At 44.5% G+C, this 12806-nt stretch overlaps 1 protein-coding gene across 7 annotated transcripts in view; it reads left to right on the top strand.

Annotated features, from left to right (window-relative positions):
- Nucleotides 1-12806, top strand: part of LOC124802840 (RNA-binding protein fusilli) — a 499044-nt gene that overhangs the window by 192769 nt on the left and 293469 nt on the right. For all 7 annotated transcript variants that reach the window (XM_047263851.1, XM_047263850.1, XM_047263852.1 and 4 more), the window contains exon 3: nt 5151-5294. In XM_047263851.1, the coding sequence (XP_047119807.1) occupies nt 5151-5294 (144 nt within the window). The remainder of the gene's footprint in view (nt 1-5150; nt 5295-12806) is intronic.

The raw sequence follows: 12806 nt of genomic DNA on the forward strand, positions 1-12806 counted from the left end.
CAACTTTTTGCGAAGGCGCCAAACGGTAGCCGTGTTCTTCGACTTGGAGAAGGCTTATGATACCTGTTGGAGAGGAGGTATCCTCCGCACTATGCACAGGTGGGGCCTACGCGGTCGCCTGCCCCTTTTTATTGATTCCTTTTTAACGGATCGAAAGTTTAGGGTACGTGTGGGTTCCGTATTGTCCGACGTCTTCTTCCAGGAGAACGGAGTGCCTCAGGGCTCCGTCTTGAGCGTAGCCCTTTTTGCCATCGCGATCAATCCAATTGTGGATTGCATTCCACCTAATGTCTCAGGCTCTCTCTTTGTCGATGACTTCGCGATCTACTGCAGTGCCCAGAGAACATGCCTCCTGGAGCGCTGCCTTCAGCGTTGTCTAGACAGCCTCTACTCTTGGAGCGTGGCAAATGGCTTCCGGTTCTCTGAAGAGAAGACGGTTTGTATCAACTTTTGGCGATATAAAGCGTTCCTTCCGCCATCCTTACATCTCGGTCCCGTTGTTCTCCCATTCGTGGAAACAACTAAGTTTCTAGGGCTCACGTTGGACAGGAAACTGTGTTGGTCTCCACATGTCTCTTATTTGGCGGCCCGTTGTACACGTTCCCTTAATGTCCTCAGAGTTCTTAGCGGTTCATCTTGGGGAGCGGCTCGCACTGTCCTGCTTCGCTTGTATCGGTCCATAGTCCGATCGAAGCTGGATTATGGGAGCTTCGTCTACTCGTCCGCTCGGCCATCCCTCTTACGCCGGCTCAACTCCATCCACCACCGGAGCCTTCTACACTAGTCCTGTCGAGAGTCTTTATGGTGAAGCTGCCGAGTTACCATTGACCTACCGGCGCGACGTACTGCTGTGTCGGTATGCCTGCCGGCTGTTGTCTATGCCCGACCACCCCTCTTACAAGTCCTTCTTCGCCGATTCTCTCGACCGTCAGTACGGGTTGTATGTGTCTGCCCTGCTGCCCCCCGGAGTCCGCTTCCGTCGCCTGCTTCGACAATTGGATTTTGCCCTCCCTACCACCTTCAGAGAGGGTGAGAGCCCGGCACCACCTTGGCTCCAGGCTCCGGTTCATATTTATCTCGACCTCAGCTCACTCCCGAAGGAGGGTACTCCGGCTGCAGTGTATTGCTCACGGTTTGTCGAACTTCGTGCTCGACTTGCCGGTCACACCTTTATTTACACCGATGCCTCCAAAACTGACGATGGTGTCGGCTGTGGCTTTGTCGTCGGGGCCGCCACCTTTAAATACCGGCTCCTCGACCAATGTTCCAGCTTTACGGCCGAGCTTTTTGCTCTCCATCAGGCCGTTCAGTATGCCCGCCGCCACCGCCATTCATCGTATGTACTTTGCTCTGACTCACTCAGTGCTCTTCAGAGCCTTGGAGCTCCCTATCCGGTCCATCCCTTGATTCAACGGATACAGCAGTCCCTCCATTCTTTCGCTGATAATGGTGGTTCTGTCAGCTTTCTGTGGGTTCCCGGACATGTAGGAGTGCCTGGGAATGAGACTGCGGATGCTGCAGCCAAGGCTGCAGTCCTCCTGCCTCGGCCAGCCTCCCATTGTGTCCCGTCATCTGACGTTCGTGGGGATGTATGTAAGAGGCTTGTGTCGTTGTGGTGGGATGCTTGGTCATCCCTCCAAGGAAACAAGCTCCGGGCAGTAAAACCGCTCCCAACTGCTTGGACAACCTCCTCCCGACCATCTCGGCGAGGGGAGGTCCTTCTGACCAGGTTGCGGATTGGGCATTGCCGGTTTAGCCACCGCTACCTGCTCTCCGGTGACCCAGCCCCGCAGTGCCCTTGTGGTCAGGCATTAACAGTGCGCCATGTTTTATTGTCGTGTCCCCGTTTTAGTCAATTTCGTGTTGTCCTGTCCCTGCCATCTACTTTACCGGATGTTTTAGCTGATGACGCTCGAGCAGCTGCTCGTATTCTGCGTTTTATAACTTTAACTGGCTTGTACAAAGACATTTAACCTTTTTACTTATTTTATCTGCATCTTTGTCAGGTCCTTCTGGTGTCCCCCAATCCCCTTGAGTTTTACCAGATTCCATGTGCTCTAACAACAGTGACTGGGCGCTAATGACCTCAGCAGTTGAGCGCCCTTAAACCCAACCCAAAAAAAAAAAAAAAAAAAAAAAAAAAGATCGTGGACCAGTGACTTGGCGCTTTCTCATCCACAACAATTCCATGAATGGCTGCATCTGGTCTCCAAGCAGCCGAAAATAAATATTTCCAGTCGGTGCTCGGTTTAGTTGGGCCACAGAATTCAGTCCATGCCATGTACAAACATAGCCCACACAATTACGGAGCCGCCACGAGCTTGCCTAACTCCATGTTGACAACTTGGGTCCATGGCTTCGTAGAGTCTGCGCCACACTCGAACCCACCATCAGCTCTTACTAACTGAAATCGGAACTCATCTGACCAGGCCACGGTTTTCCAGTCATCTACGGTCCAACCGATGTAGTCCCAGGAGAGGCGCTGCGGGCGATGTCGTGTTGCTAGCAAAGGCACTCGCGTGGGTCGTCCGCTGCCATAGCTCGTTAACACCAAATTTCATAGCACTGTTGTAACCTATACGTTCGTCGTACGTCCCACATTGACTTCTGCAGTTACACAGTATTGCTTGTCTGTTAGCACTGACAACACACGCCCTGGGTCGGTAAGTGAAGCCAGACGGCGACTGCGTCCTCCGTGGTGAGAGGTAATGCCTTACCCTGAAATTTGGTATTGTGGGCACACTCTTCACACTGTTTATGTCGAAATATTGAATCCCCTAACGATTTCTGAAACTGACTGTCCCAAGCGTCTTGCTCCAACTACCATTTCGCTCTAGGGGCTAGAGTTGCTGCCTCCGGATCAGGGGTTCCGGGTTCGATTCCCGGCCGGGTGTAGTGATCCCTCGATGATTACCAGCCGTGATCTGAAGCCGTACCTGATGGCTTGCCACACCATGACGTCGGGAGAAACAATGCTGTTAGAAAGTATTGGAAGAAAAGGACCTCTCACCAGGTCGACGCCATACTCTCCAGCGATGGTCATCCGTTGTAGTTAAGAACGGTGATTGATCGCTGAACGCAGTGCGACGTCGTTCATCAGCAGTTAACGCTTCCCAGTCACAGCGCCACACCAGACGCATGTGATGTGCTAATGGCAGCTTGCGCATGGCGTTGTATTGCTCGCTGCTGCTGCTGCTGCTGCTGCTAGACTCCGACAAGTGGTGTGGGATGGCCCAAATTGCAGGAAGTCGATGACTTGTTTCCAGACGGCAGGCGCAGTTGTGAACGGGTTACAGTGTGCTTGTTGTACTGAGCGACAATCATCCCTTCTTGTTGTCAGATACAATCAGCCGGAATCTTGACGATGAGCGCCTGCCCTCATGTTCCCGTGCAGTCCCCAACATCGGACCACTGTCACAGCCGAATACTATACAAATCTGGATATTGCAGAATTCGACCACCCAAATTCAGATTTACAATGAGGTCCCACTCAAAACAAGTCAGGTGTTGGTAACGCTGTCTGACCAAAGTACACGGGATCTACGTGCTCTTCAGTATTCACATACAGGGTGCGTCAAAAAAAATGTATACACACTTTGAAGCGTCATAGAAGTTATATTTCCCGTTCTACAATGTTAAATTTCTGGAAATGGAAAGCTTAAAGTCCAATTGGAAAAATAAATGTACTTTGCAAATGTGATTAATGTTCAAACTGGTGGCCTTCAGCATCAATACATTTGAGTACGAGTCACCACTGATTCCGTACATCGTACCAAAGTGTCGATTGAGATTTCTGCGCACACCGCCTGAATCTCATTCCAAAGTGTGTCCGGGTTACGTGGTTTACGTTTTTACACATCATCTTTTACTGTGTCCCATAAGAAGAAATCCAGAGGCGTGAGGTCCTGAGTGCGTGCAGGAAACTCGATTGGTCCCCTGCGTCCTGTCCACTGGCCTGGCACATTGTGATCCAGGTATGCTCGTACGTCCCTATGATAGTGCGGCCGGGCGCCATCTTGTTGGAAATAAAACTCATCATTACCGTATAATGCACGAACGGCAGGGAATGTGGAGTCAGAAAGCATTGTTAGGTACGTTTATCCAGTAACAGTACCTTCAAAGCGGAAAGGCCCAATGAGTCCCCTTGCAGACAAACCACACCACACATTTACACCAGGCAAATTCACAGCCTTTTCAACTGTAATGTGAGGATTATCTTCAGCCCAGTACACACAATTGTGCCTATTGACAGTTCCATTGAGTTTGAATTGGGCTTCATCCGACCAAATTATGCTACCCATAAATCCCGGTTCAAGTCTCACCATCTGCAGAATCCATTCACAAAATTCTAACCTTCGATCTGGATCGTCGTCACTTAGCTGTTGCACCAGCCTTGGAATGTACACACGAAACTTGCCTTTCTTCAGAATGCGTAGCACACTACTAGCACTTACATTACTCTCACGTGCCGCTTCCCTTGAAGATTTTTGAGGCTAACGCTGGAACAGTTCCAAGACCGCAGTTGTGGAATCATCACTTGTAACTGTACGAGGTCGCCCTGATCGACCTTCGTGCACATCACACACTGTTCCATTAATTTCGAATTTGTCTCGTAGACGTGTAATTGTTAACCTTGAAGGTGGTTCTGTACCGTACTCACTTCTCCACTGTCTTCGAACCGCAGCTACATTCGCAAACTCATAGTACCACTTAATTATCTGCTTCCGCGCTTCAAAGCTCAAACGCACGTCCGCCATGTTGCAGTTACTTCCTTGCCACTGCTGCCACCTGTTGAATAGACATAACATTACTTTCTCACAGATATTTAACCTTGTAGAACGGGAAATAAATTGTCTATGACAGTTCAAAGAGTGTGTACATTTTTTTTGACGCACCCTGTATCATGTGACGCAATTATGAACCCTACCAAGAATGGTAACATCACTAATCACGGGCTACTGTAATACATTTTGGTGGCCGTTGTAGCCGTCACAGAAAATTGCAATATAGTAACTGAACTAAAACTATAAATATCAGCAGCCGCCTCAGCACCCAAGAAACGAAAATTGGAGTGAGAGGAGAGATTTCTGAATTGCAGGAGATAGTGTTGTGGTAGATTTCTGATGTGAGACTGACGTTTCGTGTTACAGGTTGTGGGCGTGAACCAGTACCTGGTGAAACCTCGGACGGCGGACATCAACGAGAATGTTCTGTCGGAGCAGCTGGTGCAGGAGACGAGGCTCACGGAGGAGCTCGTCAAGAGTGGCCAGCCGCTGGAGGCCGCCATCCAGGCGGTGAGTGCGCCACGTGCTGCTGCGTGTCGAGTTCTCTTCTATTCTGCGACTCAAAGAACAAGCTTCAATAGAGTAATATTTTTTTTAAACAGTATACACGAAAAATAACGTTAATAAGATTATCTGTTCATCAATCATGGATGTTTGCGTTTACATTTGCGCTGGTTCTTACGTCCAGCTGGAAGTGACAACCAGATTGCATCTGTAGTAAAGTCTCTCTGTCATATCTCGTTAGGTATAATAGTTCTTGTAGTTACGAATCGTAAAAATATTTTCGTCAGATATTTCGATAGTTGAGTCTTGACAGTCTTCAGTAAGATATTATTTGTTTACAGAGAGTATGTAGCATACTAGAGATGATTGACATCATACTAAAAAACTGTCAAAACTGAAATGTCAAAATGTCTCAAAACGTATTTTCACGTTTCGTAACTACAAGAACTATTATATTTACCGAGATATGACAGACTTTACTGTAGATGGAATACGGTCGTCGCTTCCAATTAAGGGTAAGTACCAGCGCAAACGTAAACGTGAAACAGCCATAATTTATGTGCGGTTAATCTTACTGATGTTATTTCGCAGGTCACCTGAGAATGACAATAGGCCGAAACAGACCTGTCGTGTAAGATATTAAAAAGACATATTACCTTATTGCAGCTCCTTTGGAGCATTCATTTCCATAATGTCTTGTACCGACTTTTACTATGCTGCGGGTCCAACAGAATGTGAAACGTAGTTCATGTTCAGAGCTTTTCAATGTCATTGCTCGCACTCGGCCGTTGAAATGAACCAAAGGCAGAAGCTGAAAATTTGTACCTTACCAGACTCCAACCCAGACCTGACGCATAACGCGAGCCGTCGCCCTAACCGCCTCGTGCCATCCGAGCACAGCTTCCCATCCTACCCAAATTCCCATCCTGCTGCACGCTACTAGCGTATCGTCACCTGCCCGTGAACCCCTTCTCGCCACTTCGGATTCGTGCACGAAATGTGGTAACGCTACGCTAATAGTGTGCAGCAATCTGGGAGTTCGGGTAGGATGGGAAGCGTGCTCGTGTAGCAGAGTTGTCCAAAAGAACAGATACCATAGAACAGGGGTTCCCAACAAAATTTTCTCGAGGACCCCTCATCGAACATGATTGGTACCTTGTCATATCACAGTATCAAGTACCTAAAAAAGCCAAATTAAGAGTTTTAATACGTTTTCTGTTTTTGGTACTTAGAAAAAACATTGACATACATTATTGAAAAAATATTGAGCTTAAAACTGCTCATGCAGGAAGCGACCAAAACAAAAAATCTGGTGTCATACGAAATATATTTAATATATTTTTTATTCTAATAGCTATATTTTTTTATTCTAATAGCATCTTGCGGATCCCTCTGGCATAGCTCGCGGACACCTGGGGGTCCGCGGACCACCTGTTGGGAACCACTGCCATAGACATTCACATGCAAGTGTATACTTCATGTTCTTCCGACCCGTCACCACCTCAACTTCGTCTGAGACTTAATACAATTCTATAATCGTTAATTTCGTGAATATTGGTAGGTTGAGGAAGAGTGTGGCAAAAACGGAAAATTGTCAGTTATTTGTTTCAGAAGTTGTAAAATTTAGTGATTAAGTCTCTCCGTTGCTCAACTAGTGATTGAGTTTAAACTGTCTCTGGTTTCTGCGCCAACAGTTACACAAGAGATTAATACTTTGCAACGTTCACATACCGAAGGATTAGTTCTCAAGTAGTCGCGCTGCCCACTTTCCGTCAGCATGTAATTCATAGCTCTGTCCGATTCATGAAACGCCAAAGTATTCTTTTGTAAATTCATGTCGTCTAAGTATTATGAAGCCAAAAATATTCTTCTGAGGTCTAGAATTTCCAGAAATTAAATAATTTTATATGCATCTAACCATCCGATTAAACTTCCATAATAGCCACATCTGAAATAATGATTTTGGATTCGTAAGGTAATATGCATCATTAAATAAATATTAGTTGTTTTACATAAAATACTTCCATGTCGTTATAGTATACAAAGATAGGGCACGTAAAAAATGCCTCAGCTCAGTCCATAAAGACGAACTTGTCTCGAGTGTTAAAGAGGAGCCTAAAAAGAAGTCTAAAAGACGTACATGGTATTGAGTGTTTATTCATTCATTTCACTGTCGAGCATAATCAAATCAGAACTTATACAATTTCGGCCTTCTATTTGCTTGGATGGACGACGAATAACTGGATACTGTATCCGGTGGTACGATGAACTCGTCAGACCACGCGAGGCACAGTGGTCGACGGTCGCTAGACCTCCGCCATTTACGCGTAATGAATAAAAGTAATCAATACTTCGTAGTTAACACTAAGCAAAAATATTATAACAAACAGATTAGATACAGTACTATATGTCGTGTAGGCGGTGAATTTCAATGAGATAATGCACAACTTCCGTATCAGTATACTGGAAAAATTTGAATCACTAGCAGCTTAGTCTGGGTTTATCATTCGCTCAAGAATGACAGACACTTGAGTATTTGTGATCTTTTGTTCTCTTTTTCATTGTTTCTTTTGCACGTCCTAGACAAACATGAGAGGAGAGACGCAAACCGCTGTCCAACACTGTTTCGTCCTCTTCCTTCATTCTGCTAATTTGTATAACTGATTCTAGTTTTCGTTTGCATTTAGTATCACAATTCCTCTTTCTCCCCTACAAAAATTTGATACTGTTTTCCGAACATCATATTCCAGCCTACATTGTCAATAGCGTGTGCCAGTACATCTGACCTAACGCCTGTTCATAACATGTCTTTGATGTTGGCAGGTGTGTGCGTATGTCCATGCAAAAGTCAAAGGCAATGATAGTTATCTAAGCTTCTGTTGATTCTTCGCATGTGATACCCGCCTTCACACCCGAGGGAAAGCAAATGAAATACTTATTCTGTAAGAAGGGACTTTTGTTACGACAACCTTTTCATTGTTCCAAGTGAAACTCTCGACCACACAACGGATTTAAGACATTTGTTTCACAATTTCTTTGGAAACCTTATTAAAGTTCAGAAGACATTTTCGCAGAAATCACCGTGATTGCGGTAACAAGCCGAATAAATCATAACACTACTACTCTTGTAACGAGCCGCAGGTCTCTTACAACAAAATATTCAAAGTATTCCTGAACAATCTCTGAAGGTTCGTCAGTAGTTTTAGTTCATCCTGTATGTGTATAACTAGCATTGACTTGTTGCAGCGAACTTCGCGGATTTTATGAACCGTGGAGAGAATTATCTCCCACTGTGAAGCATGCTGTTTGAGTCATAAACGTGCTACCATGATTCATTTATAACACTGGACCGGAAATGCGGATCATGTCGAACTGTTCTTTATAGTTCGGTGTCTTGTTAGACGGCGTTCGAAGGACGAGGAACAAACTTCGATGTAATGCGTCGTTTATTTATTTATTTATTTATTGTTCCGTGGGACCAAATTAAGGAGAAGTCTCCATGGTCATGGAACGAGTCAATACATGAAATTATAACACGATATTAGAAACAGATAAAATGAAATATAAAAGAACATATTCAGGTGACAAGTCGTAAGTTTAAATGAAGAAAATCAACAATGTAAAACTGGAATTTGCTTAATTTTTTAGCTCATCCAGGAGCTCCTCGACAGAATAGGAGTGAGCCATGAGGAAACTCTTCAGTTTGGACTTAAAAGAATTTGGGCTACTGCTAAGATTCTTGAGTTCTTCTGTTCTTGTGGTGTTGTTGTTGTTGTTGTTGTTGTGGTCTTCAGTCCTGAGACTGGTTTGATGCAGCTCTCCATGCTACTCTATCCTGTGCAAGCTTTTTCATCTCCCAGTACCTACTGCAACCCACATCCTTCTGAATCTGCTTAGTGTATTCATCTCTTGGTCTCCCTCTACGATTTTTACCCTCCACGCTGCCCTCCAATACTAAATTGGTGATCCCTTGATGCCTCAGAACATGTCCTACCAACCTATCCCTTCTTCTGGTCAAGTTGTGCCACAAACTTCTCTCCTCCCCAATCCTATTCAATACCTCCTCATTAGTTATGTGATATACCCATCTAATCTTCAGCATTCTTCTGTAGCACCACATTTCGAAAGCTTCTATTCTCTTCTTGTCCAAACTATTTATCGTCCATGTTTCACTTCCATACATGGCTACACTCCATACGAATACTTTCAGAAATGACTTCCTGACACTTAAATCAATACTGGATGTTAACAAATTTCTCTTCTTCAGAAATGCTTTCCTTGCCATTGCCAGCCTACATTTTATATCCTCTCTACTTCGACCATCATCAGTTATTTTGGTCCCCAAATAGCAAAACTCCTTTACTACTTTAAGTGCCTCATTTCCTAATCTAATTCCCTCAGCATCACCCGACTTAATTAGACTACATTCCATTATCCTTGTTTTGCTTTTGTTGATGTTCATCTTATATCCTCCTTTCAAGACACTGTCCATTCCATTCAACTGCTCTTCCAAGTCCTTTTCTGTCTCTGACAGAATTACAATGTCATCGGCGAACCTCAAAGTTTTTATTTCTTCTCCATGAATTTTGATACCTACCCCGAATTTTTCTTTTGTTTCCTTTACTGCTTGCTCAATATACAGATTGAACAACATCGGGGAGAGGCTACAACCCTGTCTTACTCCCTTCCCAACCACTGCTTCCCTTTCATGTCCCTCGACTCTTATAACTGCCATCTGGTTTCTGTACAAGTTGTAAATAGCCTTTCGCTCCCTGTATTTTACCCCTGCCACCTTTAGAATTTGAAAGAGAGTATTCCAGTCAACATTGTCAAAAGCTTTCTCTAAGTCTACAAATGCTAGAAACGTAGGTTTGCCTTTCCTTAATCTTTCTTCTAAGATAAGTCGTAAGGTCAGTATTGCCTCACGTGTTCCAGTGTTTCTACGGAATCCAAACTGATCTTCCCCGAGGTTGGCTTCTACTAGTTTTTCCATTCGTCTGTAAAGAATTCGTGTTAGTATTTTGCAGCTGTGACTTATTAAGCTGATAGTTCGGTAATTTTCACATCTGTCAACACCTGCTTTCTTTGGGATTGGAATTATTATATTCTCCTTCAAGTCCGAGGGTATTTCGCCTGTTTCATACATCTTGCTCACCAGATGGTAGAGTTTTGTCATGACTGGCTCTCCCACGGCCGTCAGTAGTTCCAATGGAATATTGTCTACTCCGGGGGCCTTGTTTCGACTCAGGTCTTTCAGTGCTCTGTCAAACTCTTCACGCAGTATCGTATCTCCCATTTCATCTTCATCTACATCCTCTTCCATTTCCATAATATTGTCCTCAAGTACATCGCCCTTGTATGACCCTCTATATACTCCTTCCACCTTTCTGCTTTCCCTTCTTTGCTTAGAACTGGGTTTCCATCTGAGCTCTTGATATTCATACAAGTCGTTCTCTTATCTCCAAAGGTCTCTTTAATTTTCCTGTAGGCGGTATCTATCTTACCCCTAGTGAGATAGGCCTCTACATCCTTACATTTGTCCTCTAGCCATCCCTGCTTAGCCATTTTGCACTTCCTGTCGATCTCATTTTTGAGACGTTTGTATTCCTTTTTGCCTGTTTCACTTACTGCATTTTTATATTTTCTCCTTTCATCAATTAAATTCAATATTTCTTCTGTTACCCAAGGATTTCTACTAGCCCTCGTCTTTTTACCTACTTGATCCTCTGCTGCCTTCACTACTTCATCCCTCAGAGCTACCCATTCTTCTTCTACTGTATTTATTTCCCCCATTTCTGTCAATTGCTCCCTTATGCTCTCCCTGAATCTCTGTACAACCTCTGGTTCTTTTAGTTTATCCAGGTCCCATCTCCTTAAATTCCCACCTTTTTGCAGTTTCTTCAGTTTTAATCTACAGGTCATAACCAATAGATTGTGGTCAGAGTCCACATCTGCCCCTGGAAATGTCTTACAATTTAAAACCTGGTTCCTAAATCTCTGTCTTACCATTATATAATCTATCTGATACCTTTTAGTATCTCCAGGGTTCTTCCATGTATACAACCTTCTTTCATGATTCTTAAACCAAGTGTTAGTTATGATTATGTTGTGCTCTGTGCAAAATTCTACCAGGCGGCTTCCTCTTTCATTTCTGTCCCCCAATCCATATTCACCTACTATGTTTCTCTCTCTCCCTTTTCCTACACTCGAATTCCAGTCACCCATGACTATTAAATTTTCGTCTCCCTTCACAATCTGAATAATTTCTTTTATTTCATCATACATTTCTTCAATTTCTTCGTCATCTGCAGAGCTAGTTGGCATATAAACTTGTACTACTGTAGTAGGTGTGGGCTTCGTGTCTATCTTGGCCACAATAATGCGTTCACTATGCTGTTTGTAGTAGCTTACCCGCATTCCTATTTTCCTATTCATTATTAAACCTACTCCTGCATTACCCCTATTTGATTTTGTGTTTATAACCCTGTAGTCACCTAACCAGAAGTCTTGTTCCTCCTGCCACCGAACTTCACTAATTCCCACTATATCCAACTTCAGCCTATCCATTTCCCTTTTTAAATTTTTTAACCTACCTGCCCGATTAAGGGATCTGACATTCCACGCTCCGATCCGTAGAACGCCAGTTTTCTTTCTCCTGATAACGACATCCTCTTGAGTAGTCCCCGCCCGGAGATCCGAATGGGGGACTATTTTACCTCCGGAATATTTTACCCAAGAGGACGCCATCATCATGTAATCATACAGTAAAGCTGCATGCCCTCGGGAAAAATTACGGCTGTAGTTTCCCCTTGCTTTCAGCCGTTCGCAGTACCAGCACAGCAAGGCCGTTTTGGTTATTGTTACAAGGCCAGATCAGTCAATCATCCAGACTGTCGCCCTTGCAACTACTGAAAAGGCTGCTGCCCCTCTTCAGGAACCACACGTTTGTCTGGCCTCTCAACAGATACCCCTCCGTTGTGGTTGCACCTACGGTACGGCTATCTGCATCGCTGAGGCACGCAAGCCTCCCCACCAACGGCAAGGTCCATGGTTCATGGGGTAGCTTATTGAAAATGGGTGCAGCAGAATACTGCACTCCTTTCTGCACAAGAGTCAAGGAAGTGCATTCTACATGCAGATTTGATTTCTGCCTAGTATTAACTGAGTGAAAGCTGCCAACTCTTGGGAATAGGCTAATATTGCTAACAACAAACGACATTAAAGAAAATATATACTGTGAGGGCAATGTCAGAATTCCCAGATTTTTGAATAGGGGTCGACAAGAGGTTCTCGAACTTACACCACTTACGAGGTGTGGCTAGAAAAAAACCGGACTAGTACTGGTGAAACAATAAAACGAATGCAATAAGGCTGAAAGTCGCGTGGCCTGTCACGTGACTCGCTCCGGCTACTGCTCGAGTTTCATCTGCCTCCTGCACTCAGTCTGCCCGTGGCGTCTGTTTTAAGTAGTTGACGTTTTGTCTGTGCGTCGGAAAATGTTGAGTGTACAGGAAGAAC

This window comes from Schistocerca piceifrons, chromosome 6, assembly GCF_021461385.2.
Source record: "Schistocerca piceifrons isolate TAMUIC-IGC-003096 chromosome 6, iqSchPice1.1, whole genome shotgun sequence".
Taxonomy (NCBI): domain Eukaryota; kingdom Metazoa; phylum Arthropoda; class Insecta; order Orthoptera; family Acrididae; genus Schistocerca; species Schistocerca piceifrons.